Source organism: Tympanuchus pallidicinctus, unplaced genomic scaffold (genome assembly GCF_026119805.1).
Source record: "Tympanuchus pallidicinctus isolate F22 unplaced genomic scaffold, pur_lepc_1.0 scaffold7, whole genome shotgun sequence".
Taxonomy (NCBI): Eukaryota; Metazoa; Chordata; class Aves; order Galliformes; family Phasianidae; genus Tympanuchus; species Tympanuchus pallidicinctus.
In genome coordinates, this window is record NW_026294791.1 from 26064066 (window position 1) to 26086450 (window position 22385).

A 22385-nucleotide genomic window follows, 5' to 3' on the forward strand; every position below is an offset into this window, starting at 1 on the left:
AACCCCCAGCTCCGCATGTTAAATATCCATAGAGAGCCTCATCAGCCTGCGGGGATGCTGGGTGCCTTTAGGCACAGAGATAAATGGAAATATGAAAATACCAACCCGGTACTTTAGGCTACAGATCAGCAAAATACATGTGTGAAGAATAGCGTGGGAGAGTTTGACAAAGGGATTTCAATGCCATAGCTCCGAGCAAGGCAGAGGCAGGGCTGCCATACGCAGCCTGGAGCAAGAACTGCAGGCAGCACATTACAGCTCCAGTGCTCTAAAGCAGAATAAAGTGTGGCTGTGTGATGATGGCAAGTATGAAGGATTGAATAAAATACAAGAATCAGCCCAGGGCCTCAGCATGGAGAGTGGCTGCAACACAGAATGCATCCTCAGAGCTGAGCCCCAAGCAGGAGTGCCCATTAACAGCAAACTCCACTGGTTTTCAGTGCAAGTGCAATGAATGTTGCCTGAATTATAACAAAGGGGATGAAGTAAGAGAGTGGACATCCCTTATTTGTGAACAGATTTCCTCCACGGCAGCTATAAGGGCCCTGCTGCAAGCTGCCAGCAGCCCTACCCTGTGCTGCTCTCTGCCTTGCTCCCAGCAGCAGCTCCAAGAGGCAGCACTGCCAACAGCAGCAACCCGACTGCTCCAACTTGAGCAGCATTTCCCACGAGTTTGAAGGCTAATGAGAATTAAAGCAGAAATCAGCTGTCCTGTCCTGATGGAGCTCCGCGATCACAGGCAGAGATGGAACAATACTGCAGCGTTTCTTCACAGGCAGAACATGAAAAAGCTGCATGGGAGAGGCTTTCTGTCTGCACATTAGGGACACAAAGATTCTGGCACAGTTCTAAACAAAGTGTGCTTCGGGATTTTCATATTTGCATCTAGGGGAAAGGAAGTGAGAAAGAACAATTACAATGGGCAAAGCCAAAGGCTGTTACTCAGGGGTATCTTACAAGCAGAATAAGTCCCGTAGCTGGTTCTGTCCAGCAAAGGGAAAGAGCACTCCGTCAGTGAACAGAAGCAGCAATTCCACACCTTCCTTATGAGTTACATCATCTAGATACAACAGAAGCTGCCAGCCAGAGCAGGAGGCTCGCACCACCCAATCCTGCTAAAAACGAACAGAGGGGATGTGGTGGGAACTTGAGCTTCAGGGCTGTGAAAGCAGCATGATGTGTGTGACCCTGTGAGGAGGTGAGATGAAGCTTCTCAGACAGAAAAAGTCCACACAGAAGTTGATTTAGGAGCTCCAAGCAAGAAAATAATCTTTTTCCTGGTCTATTTCCGGCTTCAAGCCTTCCAGGACTCTGCTAGAAAACTGGATGGTCAGCTGACTAAACAGTCAACTACATTTGCTCAATTTTTATTTATTTATTTATTTATTAAAGCTATTGATTAGAGCGGGGAGATGCAGGCAGGAGTGTAGGATAAGGAACATCATAGTTACTTATTTAGATGCAGACCTGAATGACATTGTTGTTAACAGCTCTCTACCACCTTGATGCCAGCTCTTCTCTTCAGCTCCTCCTATTGTTTTCCTCTACCCACCTTCAGAGCCTATAGAACAAAGGTGTTTCTTCAGCTCACTGTACTTTTACCTTTACTGCCTCTGGTATTTAGTGGTCCACAACATCATGTGAACACCCGTTTTGATTTTAGTGCCTCCAGGAAAACGTTGCTCTATCAAGTCTGCAGCTTGCAATGCAACCTAAAGCAGCAGAGGTGGAAAAGAAATGAGGATCTGCATTTTATAACACAGTGGCCCCCATGCCCCAGTGACTGAAAAGCTGCAGTGGTGAGCTGCAGAAAAGATCAAGTGATGAGATCCACGATGCCAGTTTTGGATAACGGGCTGGAAGGAGACAGCAGCTTTCTGAAAGGTCAAGGTGCAAAGGATGCAGAAGGGAACTACTGATCGTTTTTCATGCAAGCTCGGGCGCTGCCTGCTCTTCTGCTGCACTCATTCCGCCTCCATTGCTGCTTCTAATGTGATAAATATTAGCCAGTCTCATACAAATGTTAGGTAATTACCATTCTGCCATGCAGAACGAGAAATTGGCAAAAACTATCATTTCTGTGTTGTGATGGATCAGTACAGAAAGCTGAGCATTCATGTTTGCAAGTTTCCTGTGCAGCCCTTTCATGCTGTTATTTAGCAATTACTATCAGCACTTGTAAGGTTTGAAACTTCACAACTGGCTACCAACAGTATTCTTGTATTTAATAAATATTGAGCAAACTCATTGAGTAAAATGCTACAATTTCCTTTCAAACATAACTACCTGAGACTTGGTTATTTTTCTGAGTCCTACATTCAATAAGACTTTCCTTTGGAAGAAGGTTCTCAAGATTACATGATAAATTGAATTCACACACTCAGTTCAGAGCAACAAGCCCTCCCAAACTTCTGAGATTCAACTCAATCAAAATAAAACACCCTGGAGTAAGCCATCCATAAAGAAATGAACTTTCCTCAGGGAAATGCTGTCAAGTGTAATGAATGGTGATCATTAGTATTCCTTAGGAATTAAACACAGCATCTGCTTGAAGAAACAGCACTTAGGACAAAAGCAGTGTAAGGACACTGTTGCTAACTGGCTGCATGGGAAAAGAAAAGCCTTCAAAATGATCAAAAATGGACCATGGAAAAATGGCAAAAAAAAAAAAAAGTCTTTGGATGGTATGAAAAAGAAAAAGCTCAGGGATGCACCCTCAGAGCAGGTCATGTGGCTGCAATCACAACTCAACCACCTGCCCTTAAACCAGCAGTAACATCACAGGGGTGGAAGGGACCTCAAGGATCACCCAGTTCAACCCCCTTGCTGATTTTAATACTGTGTTCCTATACGTTTCTTGAAGGCACACTTTGACACAGCTGTGGTTTTACTAATACCTTTTTCTGCAGCAAGCCAGAAAGTTGGAACAAAATGCCAGATATGTCTAAATTGGTATTCTAGAAGCCTATCAACAACTGGACACCAGGAGATGATCTGTTCAAAGGCACTCCTGCTGACTTGACAGAAGCATAAGCTCTGACAGCATAAGCAGTAATTCTATTTCAGCATAGCCAGAACAGTTTTTAACGTTAGTAAAAAACGCCAAACACTGTGATCACCTACCTGCACCTAATGAAAGCCAAATACTTGTCTTAAACTACAGCATGATCTGCTGAGAGCCATTCTGACTTAATGAATTCATACAGCGAATAATCTGTTGCAACCTTGGTTAGGAAACCAAGCTCTGAGCCCGGTCCAACAGCAGCTCCCAAGATACAAACCCAAGATTCACACCTGTGCACATCTGTCAGGCTTGCAGAAGCACAAGTTTGGATGCAACAAGAGCAAAGCTGAAGTACACATACAGATAATTTCCATTCTTCAAAAACAAAATAAAGCAAACAAAAAAACCTGTGCACAATACAAACTTGAGTGCACCCAAGAGCATCACCTCTATTTTGCCCTCCAAACGTAGCACAGAACTCCATGCCAGGCCCTCCTACGGCTCCTCCTTTTCCACCTCAACACAGCACCTTTCCCCTTCACAAAGACAGACTCACATGACAGATCTCCCCTCTGTAACCTTTGTTCACTTACTAAAGATAGGCATGCACACAGAAGAGAGGCAGAAAACACTCGGAAGCAAGGTGCTGCTGCCGACTGCTGAAACGCTGTGCTGAGAGCTACAGCACACACACAGAGCACTTCCAGCAGTAATTTATCTTCTTCTCAAAAACGGCTTAAAACCCTTCAGATCATCCACTTCACTCCAGTTCCTCTTACTAAAAACGCTGCTGCCTGGGAGCTAGCACTACAGGACAAATTCACAGGTGCGTGTCAAAAACAGATTCCGTCCCCCTGTTTATGGTCACAGCTCCCATTAAGCACCAGCTGAATAAGACAGGCTGCCTGGAAACGTGTGCCTGATCTCAGGGACAAGTTAGCTTTGCTTACACAATGGGTACATTCCACCCTAACCCTTTCCTTGAGTAATTGTTTAGTAGCCATTAGGAGAAAAAGCGAGAGCTTGAAGTGCTGGAGCTAACAAATGCAGCTGAGAGCTAAAGATTCAATATTTACCTTAGTGCACAATCTGCTGAGGATGACGTGGTACTGAACCCAGATGTGGACTCAGCCCTCCGATCCATCACTTCCTGAGAGCAAAAAGGTGAGGACAATCCAAGCAAACCTGGGATCTTTCAAAGTCTGCCTTTAAACAACGTGACTGCTATTCCACCACTTCGGATAAGAAATGGACGAGAGAAACATGGGAAGGATATGGCATGGAAATTATTTATAAACTGAAACGTGGTACAATTTCTTTATATAGATTTTAAGCTTCATTTAGGCTGAATTTTCCTCCCAGCTGGAACAGCTGAAGAGGTAGCACTCATAGCCTGTGTGCTGCCAGGGAATGTATCAGCACCCACTGACATCGATAACAGCAGACAAGAAAGGTCCAGGAGCAGCACCTTACCAACAGGAGTCTATAGGGAAAAATCAGCAAACAGCAACAGAAGCAGACTCAGGTGTGGCACACAATAATAAAAGGATGTTGGAAATGCCATTGCACTCCTCACTTTTCTTTCCTCAGAGTTAAAAGCTAACTAAGTCAAGTTTCAAGATATTTCATATCTGTGCCTTGAGCTTAGTAACATCTAAATACATTCAGTTGCAAATAAGTACTGATTGTATCTTAAATTAGATTATATGAGGACATTTATATTTATAGATAGAAATTGGCACATGTAAAATGTTATGTGAGCTGAGAAATTAGTTCTGATATTTCTTTGCCCAATAAAGAAAATGACATTATTTGCCATCTAAGAAACAAACAGAATAAACACAAACTTTGTTAGTGCTGATATTAGGTAAAATATCTTGTTAATAAAAAAAACAGCAGAAAACTGAAGAACAGAACTTCCAACTTTTGCACTATGTATGGCTTTATTATTATTATGTTCAAATAGAGGCAAACCAATGAGCTTTCCATGTTGTAGTTCTGTTTCAAGATTTTGCAAGGGCACCTTATCACACTGCCTCTTAAAACGTCCAACTGAGTATTTATGATTAAAAGCAGTGGGTTTTTTATAACTTGATTTTAGGTATAACTTGATTTTAGATCTTACAAAAACATTACAAGTCCTTCCAGGTCAAAGCTGCTCTGATAAATGTGCACAGCAAAAAATAAATCTACATTAGTTCTGCTCCACAGAACCTGAAAAAACTGATACATTTTCTCTAAGTAAATGCTGACTACTTCGTGTTCACTTCAGTTTTAATTCTATATTACATCTACAAAGCAGATCTAGGTGCTGCCTTTAAAACTAGCACTGAGACATCTTGTTACAGCCCTTTACCGGGCCAATCATGTTGTGGATTGCCAAATCCCAGGCAAAATACAACATTTTTGTGAGAATCTATGAATGCATTGTACAAATGCATTTGGAGAGGACGCTGCCAGGCAGCAGAGAGTTCAAGCCTACAGATCAAATTCAAGGCCAACTTTTTTCACCAATACTAAACTCAAAATTAAGTCTCTCTCCTCCACTCAAAGCTGAGCCTTGAAGCTAAATATCAGGCTCTTCATTCATGTTTGAAGATGTCGGATGTAAGCACCCCACTGCTGGCAGATAAACACACTGACCCTACCTGGAAGGCCACATAGAAGCAAGGATTCTGTGCACTCGATGCTGCCTGCTCCACCTGCACAGGATGCTGCAGAGGCCAGCATCTTCACCTGGCCCCTGGGATTAGTTGGGCTGGAAAAGGCACACAGCACATTCCTTCAGCACTTTTCTTCCCAGCACATCTCTAATATTTGCTGCAAGAGCAAGCTGAGCATAATTTGTTCTCGTACTTCTAATGAAAAGGTAAAGAATGACATGACAAAAAAAAAGAAGTTATTGGCTGCAGAACAATCTTTAAAGCTATCTTACAGTAAGAGAAAGAAACAAGCAAACAGAAAGAAGGACAGCTTTCAATAGCATAAAGAAGAACACTCCCATATCACTGTATCAGCAGCAGTTGTCAACACCGTATTTACAGCCAGTCCATATAATGAAATAAAGATAGTTGGAAGTGACTCCAACATTTATGGTGCTTGAATACACTGCGTACAATGGACAAAATGAAATCCCAGCAGCAGTTTTCTACATAAGGAAAGGCTTTATACAGTTATCTGCATTACTTTTTCTGCCCAAGTTATGAAAATGCTCAGTAGTCACAAAATCAGTAAAAATCGAACAGAACTAGATTAAAAAAGGAAAAAGATCAGCTCATGTTCTAATCAAAGAGCTCACAGAGAAAAGCTTTGCTATGTTTCCTTCCCCCCCAAGGTCCTTTGTAAAATAAAGCTAAAAAAAAAAAAAATGGTTACATTCAAAAAGCTATATTTTATTGTTATGGCAACTGATGTGCTAAAAATAAAGAAATAAAGTTGTTATGGCAACTAGCATTTTAAAAGGCAGTCAAAAGTAGAATAACCAAACATTCTGCTGGCTTAAAATGTAACGTCTATGACTCAATTTTCAGAGAGAGCTTCAGAGACAAGTAGAGTTCTCTTTTTGGTGGTGCTCCAGAGCTCACAATTAGCACAAACTCCAGAGAGCTCCGCAGAGCACAAGGTAGGAGCTGGATGAGAACAGACATTTCACCTCTGGGACTCCTTTTGGTCACTGGGAGCAACGCACACCCTGTGCTGCCTCCTTACTGCGCTGAGCAAGCAGAGTTCTGCCCCTTCACACATACAGATGACTGTAATTACAAGATCGTTCTCCCCTTCAGCGTCTGCTAGATGGCTGGTCAGCCTTGTGAGCTGTACTTCCCTGCAGCAGACAGGCACATATCAAAATTACCACTTATCAAATTAACAGAGCTGCACACAGTGAAACTTTCCGAGGCCCGTAGTCAGATAAGCCGTAATTAATAGTAGGCAGAGTATCTAACAAATATGTCAGGGACTTGAGACGGTAACTTTTACTGGCAATAACGTCCATTGGAACCACGCACACAGCATTCACCCCCATGCCCTTGCTGGCTGGCTGGCTTTAATACAGTATACCCACAGTCCCTATGTGAAGTACTCCTGTCTTACCCCTTTGAGAGCCCCATCCACCACAGCTATCCACATTCATTGCTTGCACAGCCAAGAATTCAGATTTATACTAAAGGGAGAAGAATCTGACCGATTCCTTACTGTGCACTGGAAAGTCAAGCAAGACATAAGGAAGGGCAGCAAGGGTAACAAAGATAAATTTAAGTGTATTTTTGTGGGCTTCTTTGCTCAATCTCTGTATTAATCCCTGAGGGTAGGTGCACAGTTACCCATTCCCCCGTAAGCACTACGTGAAGCCACAAGTGTTTCCAGAGGTGCAAACATGGAGGCAGGAATGGATGTTAAATGAGGAATCCTGACAAAGTCAAGAGCTTCTGCAGGGGAAACTCCATGTACAATAGTCACTATACAGCAATTTTCAGTCAAGATAAACCTTAGAAACAGGAAAATCAAAGCCTTAAATCAAAAATTTTAGCAGCATGCTTTGTAACACTCAGGCTGAAGGAGCCAGGCTGCATATTTTCAAGGCTTATTGCTGACTCAACCAGCTAGCGAAGACAAAAGACAAACTGTTGTGAGCTTGCTATGAAATTTGTTTCCTCATTGTGTTAGCCTAAAATTAATTCAAGTGCATGGTTGCTTGAAGTGCAGGTCTTCAATTCCAAAGAAAACATGCAGCAGACCAAACAATACCCCACCCAACTGAGAGCTACCTTCATCCATTGCTTGCATTCTGCCTTGCATGGCAGCTGCAGAGGGAATGCACCTCACCACTACCATAGGAAAAGGAGGAAGTTCTCCAAAGAAATATGTAGAAGTCACCACAGCGCATCTGCCTTCACCAGCAATGAAAAAAAACCTCTTCTGGCAAGCTGAAGGTCTGGAAGAGGCACAGCCTGAAAATGCACCCCCAAATATGGGTTTTAGTTTAGAGTCAGCCTGTATACTGTACTATCTGGTCAAAATAAGATTAGACTTTGAAAAAGGGTTGCTTTTGAGACAAATCAGCCATAGAAATATGGCTTTATCCAGGCCAGATGTGGCTTTGGACAGCCTGGTCTGGTGGTCGGTGACCCTGCACACAGCAGGGGGTTGAAACTCGAGGGTCACTGTGGTCCTTTTCAACCCAGGCCATTCTATGACTCTATGATTCTATCAGATATTATATCTGACTAAAACATTGCTCAACATCACTAATATTCAGCTGTCAGTTCCAAAGAACATCCCATGACAATCTCCAACTGGACTAAATTCTTAGCTGCCACAGTATTTGGGCATGTTCATAGAAACCCATGTGAAAAATTATTAGAAAGAAGAGATGCAGAAATAGGATGCAAGTGGACTCCCTTAGGGCAGCTGCTTTTTGCAGCGGCTGCAAATCTGGTACTGATGGGGAAATTTCTCTTAACTGGTATGAAAATATTAATTTCAAAGAGAAAATGTTTATGGGCTACAGGCAGTAAATGGGATCTACAGGTCTCTCATCTCCTTTAAAGCAATTACTGTGAAATGTACCTAACACTGGCTCATTTCCTTAGAGCATCCTATAAGAACAAGTATGAATAACAATAAATCCCAAATTACAATCTAAAAGAAGTCACAGATAAATTAAGGTTGAAAAGGGTATCAGGATCCTCTCATGTATTAGATGCTAGTTTGAATTTAAGTGATACACACACTGCTTATATTATTACTGCTCACTCACCAAGATTTTGAAATATCAGCTCTCAACAGTTAGTCACAGAAAATAACTGCTTGCTTTGAAAACTGACTCCTGTGCCGCCTTCTACATGCGAAAGTTTAGGACTTCAGACTTAGAGAAAATACTTGGTTTAAAGCTTTCAAAAGCACACAACAGAACAAGAGCAAAGTTTCTCTCAGCTTTAATAAAGACAAAGACCATTCGAAGCCAAAACTGCAACTAGCAATTCAGATTGTCAAGACAGAGATCATTTTTAGATACTCACTGCATTTGGATATGTCAGTGCCTTCTGTGTGGCACCGTTGCAGTTCAGCAGCCAGCTGATGCACAAATGGCCTTCTTATTTACAAGTCAGTCTGAGGCTGTCCCCATTTGTTTCTGGAGACTAATGTCACTATTAATTTACATGTGCAATAACAGAAATTAGTCACCCTTATAAACAAGGCATTTAAAATGCAATTGCTCTGTCTTTCAGTGCAGCTTTCCAATTTCCAGACTGCAGATGCTGTGTGGGTAACATCACTGAACTCTACTCCTAGCTGCTCCATTACAGCAACGTACACAAAATGATGCTTTGTCTCTTCTGCTCACCTTCAAACAGCTCCAGCCCTCGAGTAACGTGGCCTCCTGAACAGCAGTTACGTGACCTTTGTATGGAAGCAGGGAATGGTTAAGAGGAAGTCAGCACGCAAAGAATTACAGATGAAAGGCAGCACCATGAGAACATTGAGAAAATAAACGCTGTTAGGATTTGTAGAGCTCTCAGGCTGGCCTGGGCTCTGAGCACCCTGACGGAGCTGGAGACGTCCGTGTTCATTGCAGGGAGGTAGAGCTAGCTGACCTTTAAAAGTCCCTTTCAAATCAAATGATTCTATATTCTTACAACTGTCTGCACAAAAACTGATCAGTTTGAATTCCGGTTTGTTAACAGGTAAACTAGGATAGCTATCAGTGTTTTATCTATGGAGGGATAGAGTAGAGCTTTAAAACTCATTCAGAAGTATGAAGCATCTACCAGAACTAGTAGTTTTTATTGCACACTAAAGGAACAGAGATACTGAGATATCCCTGCTCCATTCTGCCTAACAAAACACTGTATCATTGTATATATCAGTGTACATTCAGAGATTATGAGGACATGAATTCAAGTATCAGTTCTTCCAGTAGCCATCAGTTAAGCCTATTCAGGCCATAATACTGTTATTACCATTCTATTTCAACTGATGCTCCCCTGCTTCTGCAGATAACGGATTATAAATTTACACAGATCCCAACAGAAGATGGCCTCCAGGAGGACAAATGCAAATCTCATTTGCACTCTACCCTTCAGAACAGATGTGTGAGTGCATGTGATTTTTAGAGCTGGTACGTCTTACAGTGCCCCAAGAGGCAGGGTTGCATTCTGAGTGCCATCAGTGTTATCCTAAGTGGTTGAGCACAGAGGAGAAAATGCAGGACAATTCCGCATACGGTAGAATGCTTTCTAATTTTTACACTGGCCCTGAAAAAAAATTTGGAATTATTTTACGTATTTTTTTAATACCATGCATAAAGGTTAAAATTTAGATAACACAGAAATTACTGATGGATGCTATTTTTTCTTTCTGCAAAGAGCTGTCATTAAACATAAGAATTCCTTCAGAGACAAAGAGTGAGTACAAGGTTTTCCCTTCCGTGCACACAAAATTGAAAAATTTTCTCCAGATGAGCAATAAATGAATCAAAACTTGACAAATTAAATTCACCTCAGGGACATCTTATTCCTGAATTTCTAACAGAAGTATTAACATTTACTATGTGACTAGATACCTTGGCACATTCATAATAAACTAAACCTTTTATCTGAAGTCTGAATTTAAATAAAGCTCTTTAAAGAATTAAAACCTCTGTCAACTTCTGCTCTTCAGAGGCAGTATTTTCTTATTAATTTCTGGAAAGTATTTTCAGTTCAGATATAATTTGTTATGCCACAACACGTAGAGGGGAAAATTAACCTCTAGCAGTAACCAAAATACCACTAATGAGGCAATAATAACCAATATCAAAGACGAGACATCCCATCAATCCAGTCAGTGTTTGATTGGCTCTTTCCCTAGAAACCACATTAAATTATAAAAACATCACAAATCTATCTGACCCAAAATGAACAATCAAGTTTAACAGATCAGGTAAGTAAAAGCCATCCTATTCTCACCCCTTTAGAGATGGCAGATACAAGTAAAACTTGCCAATAGATATTGAGTTAGCTGAATATAAAACAAACACAAAACTGGAATTGCTATGTATGTGTCTGATTATCTGTTCCTGCACAGTTATTGTGTTAATTCTGTTTCAAACAAGATACAAGTTATAGAAGAACTTATTCTGGATGCCATCACCAAGAAGTAAAAGAAAGGAAGGTTATCAGATGAAGTCAGCATTTGCAAGAGGAAATCATGCTTGACCAACGTGGTAGCCTTATGTGATGTCATGACTGGCTGGGTCAGTGAGGAGAGCAGTAGACGCTGTCTACCTTGAGTTCAGCAAGGCTTCTGACACTGTCACTGATAACATCCTCATCAATAAGTTAAGCAAGTGTGGGACAGATGAGTGACAGAGGGGTGGGCTGAGAACTGGCTGACTGACTAGAGCTCAGAGTCTGGTTGGAGGTCCATAGCTAGCAGTGTTCCTCAAGGGTCAGTCTGGGCTTATTCTACATCTTCATCAATGACCTGGATGAAGAGGTAGAGTGCACCTCAGCAAGTCTGCTGATGATACAAACCTGAGAGACATGGTTGACACACTATAAGGCTGCACTGCCATTCAGTGAGACCTGGATAGGCCAGAGAGTTGGACAGAAAGGAATCATGTAAGGTTCAACAAGGGCAAATGTAGAGTCCCACACCTGTGGAGGATTAACCACACTCATCAGTACAGGTTAGGGATGGCCTGCCAGAGAGGAGCTCTGCAGAGAAGGACCTGGATGTCTTGAGGAACAACAGTTGGCCACAAGCCTGCAGTGTGTAGTTGTGGCCAAGAAAGCCAACGGGATCTGCAGTGCATTAACAAGAGTGCGGCCAGCAGGTCAAGGGAGGTGATCCTCTCCCTCTACTTTGCCCTGGTGAGGCCACATCCAGAGTACTGTGCCCTGTTCTGGGCTCCTCAGTTAAAGAAAGACAGGGAAATTCTACAGATCGTCCAGTGAAGGGCTACAAAGATTCTTAAGGCCTGGAGCATCTCCCATCTGAGGAAAGGCTGAGAGACTTGGGGCTGTTCAGCCTGGAGAAGACTCAGAGGGGTTCTCATCAATGCTACTTACTAGACACTTACTGTCTAAGGGGCAGGAGGCAAATGGATGGGTCCAGGCTCTTTCAGTAGTGCTCAGCAACAATACAAGGGCAAGGGGCAGAAACTGGAACATAGGAAGTTCATACAAACATGAAGGAAAACAACGGTGAGGTGACAGAGCACTGGAACATGCAGCCCTGAGAGGTGGTGAAGTCTCCTCTGGAGATATTCAGAACCTCCCTGGATGCTTTCCTGTGTGACCTACCGAAGGGAACCTGCCTTAGCAGTGGAGGTGGACTCTATGGCATCCAGAGATCCCTTCCAATCCCTACACTTGAAGTATTACGTATCTCCTTTTAGCCTACTGAAAAAGTGACTTTCCAGTAATTGATAATTGATCATCATAACAGCTTTTTTTTTTTTTTTAATCATCAATAAGCATATAGCTGTACCATTGATATCTAGTACCTCTAGAAGAGAAGTGAGTCTTTTCCTATTAGTAGAAAATGATATAAAGATGCAAATAAAAAGTTAGAACCAAAATATCAGAATTTGGCATTTTCCAATATATTATCACGGAAATTTCCTAGTGATAAGAGTTGAGACAATCAAAGATCTTAAGAATCTTTTTCTCTTTCCTTCAAAGGAGGGACATTTATGATTTTCAATAGGTATTTGTCATTAGAACACATCTCAGAAGAAAACCTGCCAGTCGTTTTGGGAATAATGAGAATGCTTCACTACAGACAGACACATTTTCAAAAAACTGCTGGAAAAAAAAAAAGAAAGAAAAGCAGACAGTTTTATATGCCATTCCGGATGCTCTCTGTTGTTGGTAATCAGCCTGCTCAGTAGACAGAGCTCAGATGATATGGACAATCCCCATGGAACCAAGCAGAAAACCCAGAAGTTGCTCCACTCCACAAAGAAGGGTAAACAGCTCTCCCAGATTCACTGAGGTCAAACAGATGCAGAATTCTGAACACAAATATTTGCCACAAAAATACTCTAATGTTTCAGTCCATTAACCAACCTGCTGTGGCAGCTGGTGAACAGTCATCTTTTTAATTAGCGTCCCTTACTGATTAATTAGTCTCAGAGCACTGAGCAGTGGAACCCCGCACGATGCCATTGAGACAAAAGATATTCCTCTTCCTGGTGCTGGTATCACAGTCTTTGGTATAGCTGCAAATAACAAGCTTAGTTAATTTTCCACTCAAACCATGCATGTAACTCTCAGTCTACAACTACACAGTTTTAATGCCACCCTTTCACACAAATAACAAACATGGTATCAAGGCACCAGTTTCAAAGCCAACTGCATTTTATCACATCAGATTAGACACAGTGGTTCATTTGTAATCTCCTCCGCATTCCATTTTCTACCTATGCTAACAAACTTGCATTAAAAAAAAGTCAAGCAATATTACCTTATTGCTGCCATCAAGTGACAGCAGATTGCTGACCATTTACACATCAGCTCTGACAGGGTCAGTGAGATGTGACAGAGCATCATGGCTGCTGAAGACCACTACCAGTCACATCAGTTGCAAATGGGGTAAACTGTGCCTTGCACTGGTTAATTTATGGGAGCTCCAAATATATGGAAATAGCCCACCTGAGCAACTTGAGAGGGAATGGGAAGGTGAACAAGAACTCCTGTCGCACACACACAGGAGAAAGCCTCCATCACTGAAGCAACCCACATTTGTGTCTTAGTCCTGTTCATCTGCATCTAACAAACAGATCTGACATGACTTTACAGGAACTCTATAAATACCAATATTATCCCTTCATTATCATCATGTAAGCAGTTTTCTCAGAGATTTGCATTTGTTTCTTACTTAACAAATGGAGAGAAATACATATTTATCTCTGCTAACGCACATCTTTTCCCCTCTGCACGGTGCCACATGCAGCAGGGTCAGAAGCCCATGGCTCACATGTCATAAAGGTAACTGCAGGGAATTTTTATACAGAACAAATTTACATATATGCCAGAAATGAAACACTGCCAAATCACAACTCCCACTTCCTGAAATTGTACGCAAGGCCTGCTATTGTGCTCCAGTCAAGATTTCTGAGAGGCTCACAGCAATCACCAAGCTGGAACTCAGCAGGAGATGTAAGACAGAGCAGTGGCTTGTCAGTATTTCTCAGCACAGAAATGCTGCTCCCTCCTTGCCCTCCCAGAAGCCCGAAGCAGAGATGGGAAACATGCCGCCATGAGAAGGCTCTGGCATTGGAAATACAGCTCACTAGATGGCTCTCAGCAGCCTGCTGACCTCCAGCACAGGGGATGACAGGACCTGCCTTTTCGAGCCAATAAGAACAGCACTGATTTTTCTAACTAGGTCAGACATTTTTCTTTCTGTGTTGAACTGAAACACTAAAACAAAACTCAAATTATTCGCCCCTGACAGAAAACACAGAACAAAACACTTCTCTAACAGAAAGGCCGTGTTTGTATCACAGTTTCTTAGTAAATCTTTATGTTGAGATTGTGCTACCATTCACAAAAGACCCATTTTCAACCTGTCAACACTGCTCTCCTTCCGCAGCAAGCAGTTTCCCAGGACTCACCCGATAGTTTTAAAGCTCCAGCACTTAATATGTTTCTCTGCGTTGCCCAGAAGATGCATCCACAGATCAGGTATCATAAGCCCAGTACAGGTAACCCTAGCTATCAGATCAACATAGAACCTGTGACAGTGAAATGACAGTTTTCAAGATTTGTTCCTCAAGTTAGTTCTCTACCATTTGCTTTAGAAAAAAAATTTTGTAGATCCCATATAATCAAATGTGCTATTATAGTCAAGAAATACATTCAAGAAAACTGACCAGCATTCCTTACATTACCAGGAAGTAATGGCTAATGCTAAGTTAATGACTGCAGCACTCCACACCATTCTACAGAGTGACACTGTTTAGTCATATTTTTTTGATCAGCAGGAAAAGAAAAACAAACCTGCACCTACATAAACTTTCTTCCTTACAGATCTCCACGTGAAAAGCTTCTTCCATTGATTTCCAGGTGTCTTCACTCTTTCTGAGGCAGCGCAATTGGCAGCTCAACAGAACAGTACAGCTGAGGCTGGATGACAGAAAGGAAAACGGGCCGAGGTGTTGGGAGAGAGCTGTGATAAGAAGCTGGGAGATGGAGCAGCATGGGACAGCATGGCTGCAGCTCCAAGGCAAGCTGGCAGCTGGGTCAGGGAGAGCTGTACCAGGGGCAAGCAGGCAGCAGGGCACGGCACAGATGGTGCTCCCACCTCTGACACACCTGACTCTCAGGACAGTCAAATGCAGAACGTTGCCATCTCTTACCATGTTGCAGTGTCTTACAGGAAGATGCTCAAGGATGCACGTGCTTACTGAAAATTCTGAAGTAGTCAAGGAGACAATGAAACTGCCCAGATGTATGCACAAATGGAAAGAATCAAAATGAAAGCTATATATTTGATGGGAAGAAAAGTTAATTACGGAAAAAAATCACGCATGTGTTCATATATTGGGACAGCAGTGCACAAACAATGCAGAAAAATCAGTTCTGCTCTGGCATACAGAAGAAAGTGAACAATTGAATAATACTTGCATTACAAATCTGCTGAACATGCATCTCATTACTGATACACATAAAATACTGCTACCAGAAAGCTTTCAGCAGGACTCAGAGAAGAACGGATGTATGACAATCCTTAAGTAGTTTAATTCACTTTACAAGCACACAGAACTGAAACCAGTTTTCTTCAGATATAGCACAGAAAGTTCCTACAAAAAGTCTGACAAGTTTTTCTATTGCATCCAACCAACAACAGGCCTTATCTTTAGTTCGGCACAGTAGCTCTCCCATCCATTTATTTTTATGAACTCTTTCGTCCAATGTATGCTGGGTGATGTTATCACCAGTAGCTACGTGTGGATTGGCTACAGAAGAAAGCTTATGATTTCAGAATAGATTTATTTCAGAAGAAAACTGAATTTGCACAAATGCTTCAGCAAATCACTCCATAATCCATACCAGTGTGTGCAGCATCTATCATCTTCCAAAATAGACACCACCTAAATACTTCTACCATGAAAAGGCTAAATGTGGCAAGGTATTTTTGAGGCATGAGACCCTAGCTTCAAGATCAGATTTGTATTTTAGAAGCTCTCCATTCCCTCCTCCACAGTGAAACAAACATATTTGCCACTTTTGGAAAGCAAGCAGAAAAATAATGGAGGTGGCTTTGATGCAACATACAGCTGACAGATGTCCTGCGAATGGTTTCCAAGGAAAATACAACCCAAGTACCACTTCAAAAAGAAAAATGTACACCGTCAAAATAACTCTATTAATTGGTAAAGGAAAAAGGAGTCATGATGGCAGATCTCACACTGGGACTTTTTAAACTTGACCGACAAAGCTGGTAGGTCAGACAAACAGGACAAGCATCAAAAAGATGTCACAAGATTATGAAAGGAAGCATTTACTAACAATCTCTACCCCAGAACTTTTCTGTGGACATGTGATTCATTCTCCATACAATGAATCCAACATTTTCTTTGATCAACATACAGAAGTATATTCACCTATTTGTGCCATTGTGACCATTCTCGATACTGCTCTTTTTCCCCCTCAAAGTGTGTGAGCACCCTGCGGTGAATTGTAGAATCACAGTAAGTGAACCTACTCACACTGCACAAAGTTTTTGCCAGCATAACCCAGTGGTTCTCAATCTTTACATTACAGCTATAAGCAGTCTGGGACAACACCACAGACAACTTCAAGCGCTCACTGACTGCACTGGTAGCATTAATGTGTGGAATAGGAACACATTACTGACGCAGTCTTCTCAAACCATCTGTACCACAAGGAGACTGGTCTTTTCTTAAGGAAAATATTTCTGAATTTCTTTTTAAACAACAAAATAAAAACCACTCAAGTTTGTATTCTTATTTCTTACTAAAAAGCAAGAAAATAAGACACAGAGTAAACAGAAACTGCTGAAAAACAAAGGTATGAATTCAAAAAGCAAACACCTGGACAAGAAGCTGATGTGCTTATTATCATCTCAGCAAGAGATCAGAAAGCCGAAATGTCAAGTATTACTGCAGATATAGGTCAGCAGTTTCTGTCGCTAATGTCATTCAGCAGGTACCCCTGGCAGGAGGTAAAGTCACCATCACAACTTCAGTTGCTTCAAACAAGCCAAAACGCTCCACTCTTCTGCTACTTTGCCATCGAATAAAATTGTAATAAAATGTAGAATTCATTTTAACTCCTCAAAAAAGAGAAGGGGAAAAAAAAATCACTTACCATTGTGATGAGAATTCTGTATTTATCCAGCATTGCCTCATTGTCGTGGCATCCTGCCAGCAGCTGCCAAACCTCTGCTCTCAGTGCCTCGGGAACTCCTCTTTTCACCAGTGTGGACAATCCGTTGGGTCTCACCACAAGGTTACTGTGCCTGAGAAACAGAGAACCGTTCACCTGTTACATTACGTGAACAGAAAGTGAGACAAAAAGAGCTCAAGCTTTCCAATAGTGCTCTGAAAACTAAGAGTCATCAGCTATAAACATTTCTTCCACAGGTCATACTAACTAGTATTCATCAGATGGGAAGCAAGGATTTACAGCGAGAACCAATGGCAAAATATAGTGGTTTCCCAAGTTATGCCAGGGAAGATGAGAATTGGTAATGAGAATTAAAATAATAAACTGTAGAAACTGAACTGGTCAATAAACTGGTCAATAAAAAAGTAACTGAATTGAAAGGGAAGACTAAACTGTATGTGCAACGTGTATGTTTAGCATAAGTTCCCTGCATAGGGAATGACATTCTGGGAGCAATCAGAAGGTGACTTTAAGTGCTAACAGAAAGATCTGCAGTCCTGCTCTTACCCCACGCTCCATGAGCACACAGCAAACTGCACAGCAGCCCTGACGTGCAGCTTGCTAAAATGCCAGCACCCCAAGCACAGCTGCCCACGAGGCTGCACAGCCACCAGGCCATGCTGCAGCACCAGGCTGGCTCTTCCCTGCCCCCAGCACCATGTCAGTAACCCTCAGAAGTGGGCACACATAAATGTGAGGAGGCTGCAACCACACAGATCGAATACTGAAGGCAGGGTATTTTTCACAACTGAGCCCATGCCTTCAGGATAAAACAACTGCACGTACAACACTGCACAGCGTTCAGACACAGATATTTAAAAACCCTTTCTGAGATAATGGTGTTTACTGCTGTAGATTAAACCTCGGTTTGATTTATTGTGACAATTTTCCTAACAGTGCAGCAAGAAGGCCGTGTGAATTGATGCTACTCTTGCTAAGGTACAAAATGCTTGCAGGAATTTGCTTTGTTATTGTTTTGACCATTGTTATGTTTTTCAGTTCTACTGGCAGGAGAATACTAAGAGCTACAGTTTAGCCAAATGCTAGCAAGCTGCCATTTAATTAAATAACCCATAATTTGACCCTCAATTTTATATAAATGTTTGGAGTACTCATTCTCTGAAGCAGCTCATTAAGACGTGAACAGTTTTCCACTGCTGTTTCCATTTAAAAGCCACTCTAAACAATGTTCTTGGTCCCATACTCAGAGGATGGTATCCATGATACCCCCGTTGTCTCAAATCACTGTGACACCGGGGACGGGCCGGAAGGCATGACTTTCTATGCATAATGCTTTTAAAAACAGTGATTCGCTTTAATTTTAAGCATGCGGTGCAACAGAAGTCACTTCAAACTTCATCATTCAGTCAGCCAAAACGAAGGCCTTGCCAGGCCCTGCTCCTTTTTCTGGTATATTCTGAGGCAGGGCACATTAGTAGTGCCATGACAGGAAGAAGTTTGAAAGCAAAGACAATATTCACAGATTAAAAGAGTCACACACTCTAAATAGCTACAGTATGATGAAGCATACATCCAGGTATAAAGTACAATGGAGACTTTAAATTTTGCAAATACAAACTATTCACTGTACACTTCATATCAAATTAGCTTGGTTATTAAGTGGATCTGGTCATATGCATTGTATATAAAACACAAAGCCTTCGCTAATGAGTCAGCAAGTAGATAAGATAAAATCAGCAGCTAAAAAGGAACATTCCCATATAAACATCACAGGGGTGTGCTGAGTCATGCTAAGAAACAATACTAATAACCTCCAGCAGCCACTAAGGGAGATGCTCCTTCCATGTTACAGCACCTCATCACGTCATGCTCACTATCAGGAACTGAGCATGCCACAGTACATTACTGCAGCTGACATGTATTTAGATAGCTTCACAGCAGCAGTAACACTTTAGCAACTTTAAGATGTAGTGAGGAATAGGCTTTGTGAAATAAATTAAAAGCATTCCACTGCTTTCCAACTGCTTACCGCATCTTCTTGTGCAATTATTCCTTGCTCTGCCGTGCCCTTTGAAGGAGACTGTTGGAGCAATGTTTCTGCTGACTCAGTCCATGAGCTTACAGTGACATTTCAATTAACTGACATGGAGAATTTAAAATGCAAGGAATTTTTCACCTACAAGGCAAATGGGCACACCACTTCCCCAAGTGAAAACGTTCCTATTTATTTCTTTACGCTTTCTACAAGCACACAGATACTCCTTTAGCATATGGTGCACTGTTTAAAACATTTCAAATTGTCAAAATTTTTTCATGTTACGCTTTCCAGGTTTTGTTCTTAAAATGTAACATAACGCTGTTTAAGAATCCAAGTCCTTTATGTATTTCAATTCATCTCAAAAGGGAATACTGTATGAGACTCTGCTAAAGAAAATGCTACTGCTAGACTTCAAGCTAACTGGGACATCTCATTTCTCATCCTGTATCTAACTTACTGCAACTGGGATGTCTGACCACCAAAAGATCCTCTGACTTAAGTGGCTCATTGGTTTTGTGGTGCCAGATGTAAGATTTCAAACCATTTATAAATTCTTTCTTTGGGATGGCCTTTAGAACAAGCCTTAGATAGTCCTGAATAGCTCCAGAGCAGATCTGTTTCTAGCCATCCCAGAGGAGGAAGGCACCTGTGTACAGGGATCAATCAATTTCCACACACTTCCTCATTTTCTTCAGCACTCAAAATGTGGTGAGAAATGATGAAAACAAAGGCAGGAAGGAGGGGTTCTGCTGAGAACTCGGTGGTGTCTCATCGAGGTGGCCTTTCCACAAGGTGTCCCTTACATCTAAGATCTGCAATAAATGGTTGTTTCATCTCCAAACAGACAAGGTAGTCAAGTAAAGAGGGAAAGCATCTTACGAAGCCTTAAAACGTTTTTCAGCTCTTTTTGGAGCAGGGAAGAACCAACTGTGCCAATTTGGGGTTAAGAACCTATGATTATATTTGACCCAGGCAGTATGAGCTATTACTTATAAAGACAAAACCAAGTAAGTGGTTCTGGCATTTGCTAACAGCATAAGGTCCTGCAGAAGCAGCAAATTCACTGTCTTTTTCTCTCTTGGCAAAACATACACTGCTGTGCTTAATTAAAGCACAGAAATTAAAGCACAGAATTCATGCTGCTCCAGGCTTACAAATCATCTTACTCTTCACCAGAAACAGTTTACAGTGAGGGTCACAGTCCTTCCAGAATTTCTTGTGCTGATACAAAGCACATGAAAGAAGAAAAGGAAGAGCTTCCTAAACAATTCAATGCAATGTACCTCAGCCACAGCAGCTCTCCTGTAAAGCAGAGAGTTTCAAGCTTCCTGCATATTATATATATATATTCCATATAAGGCTCAAAAACAAAGAAAAAATTAATGCTTAAAATCTATATTTTTATGTATATAAAAAAGAAGCATTACCATCTCCCTAGTAATTCTCCCCAGGAGTACAAAATCTTCTCAGGACAATCCTTTGACACATCACCAGTGCCACTGGAGAGTTCATTATCACTCTCTGCAAAATAAAAACAAAGACACAAACAAGAAAACAAAAGCATGCACAGATTTACCAAAAAAAGAACAGACATTAAGGACGCATACATAAATGTGTCAGACAAATTCTTGTCACTTATCAGCTTCAAAACAAGCAAGAGACATAGATAGCATTAGTGGAACTGTAAAGAATGGTTGGTGGATTTGACAAAATAAATGTATTAGTAAAGTCACCATAAAGTTTAAAAGACAAGGCTACAGAAGAATTGACAGGGCTGTTATGAGAGAAAGGGCTGAGATGCAGAAAAGCATTACATGAGAAAAGATTCAAGGCAATCAGCTCTTCATTCAGTGATACTTCACAATGTAAAATTATCTAAAAGTCACATCCACTCTGAGTTTCACATAAAAAGAACTCTCTTGCAAAACACAGACAATAACACCACTTCATTACATCCATCCTTTCCGTGGCATTCTGCTCTCATGTGGCACAGTGCTCTCCAAAAGCCTGCTCAGAGCAATGAAATTATTTTTTTAACAAAATAAGCTCAAAGTGCAGTAAAAATGACACTGCCACATTAAAGGTCACACGGCAAGGAACAGAATGCTTCAGATGGAAAAGCAGCAAATTAAGTATCAGAACAAATGACTTGTGCAGGAATACGTGCCATTATATATGACTAACACACACAACTCAAGAAGATAGCATGAGCTTAGGATAGTAGGCTCAAACAGACAGTAACAAGCCAGTTTTGAAGCGTTTTGGAAGCCTATGCAGCTGCTCACTACAGTGAATGGGAACTTCTTAGAACAGCTCCTGATGCGATCATGGCTTTGCAGCTATTCTGGGCTTTTTCTAGTGTTATCTGCAGAAAACACTGCTGAAAATTAAAAACGAGTACAGTTTTGACAACACTAAAATTTAAATGGTCTGCAGCTCTCAGCACCTTTGTTAGTGAAATCCAGTCCAAATGAAACGGGGCACTGAAACAGCCCCGTTATCCTCAGAGGCCTCAGAGTACAGACAGCTCAGGTGTCAGAATGCCTGAGCTTGCTCTGGAGCTATCTCAAGGAGCTACATCTTCATCCCTGTCATTCAGACTTCAATTACACATTTCTATTGTTTACTCTCAGCAATTGCCAAAGGCAAGTCAGTAATGGAAACATTGTCAGGTTTTGAATCTGGTAACAAAACACAAGGACAAAAGATAACTGTATTTCAAGGACAGTTAATGACAAAAATGCTGTGCACGTACAACAGCACAACAAATGTTTGTTTGTTTGTTTTTTAATTGCATGGCAAAGTATTTAAACATAGGTTGGTTTTGTGTTTTGGAACCAGTAAGGTTGTTTGTATGTCACATTAGATGACAATAAAAAAAAAAAACAAAAACATTTTAAATGGACAAAAAGCTCCTAATTCTAAAGGCTCGCAAACCTTCGTATGTACACTAAAGTTGGAGATGGAAACATGGGGATGT

At 41.3% G+C, this 22385-nt stretch overlaps 1 protein-coding gene across 4 annotated transcripts in view; it reads right to left on the minus strand.

The window, feature by feature from the left end:
• Positions 1 to 22385, minus strand: part of RABGAP1L (RAB GTPase activating protein 1 like) — a 199972-nt gene that overhangs the window by 134656 nt on the left and 42931 nt on the right. For all 4 annotated transcript variants that reach the window (XM_052666174.1, XM_052666175.1, XM_052666173.1 and 1 more), the window contains exons 12-13: positions 20833 to 20926; positions 17329 to 17479 (exon numbers count right to left, since the gene is read on the minus strand). In XM_052666174.1, the coding sequence (XP_052522134.1) occupies positions 17329 to 17479; positions 20833 to 20926 (245 nt within the window). The remainder of the gene's footprint in view (positions 1 to 17328; positions 17480 to 20832; positions 20927 to 22385) is intronic.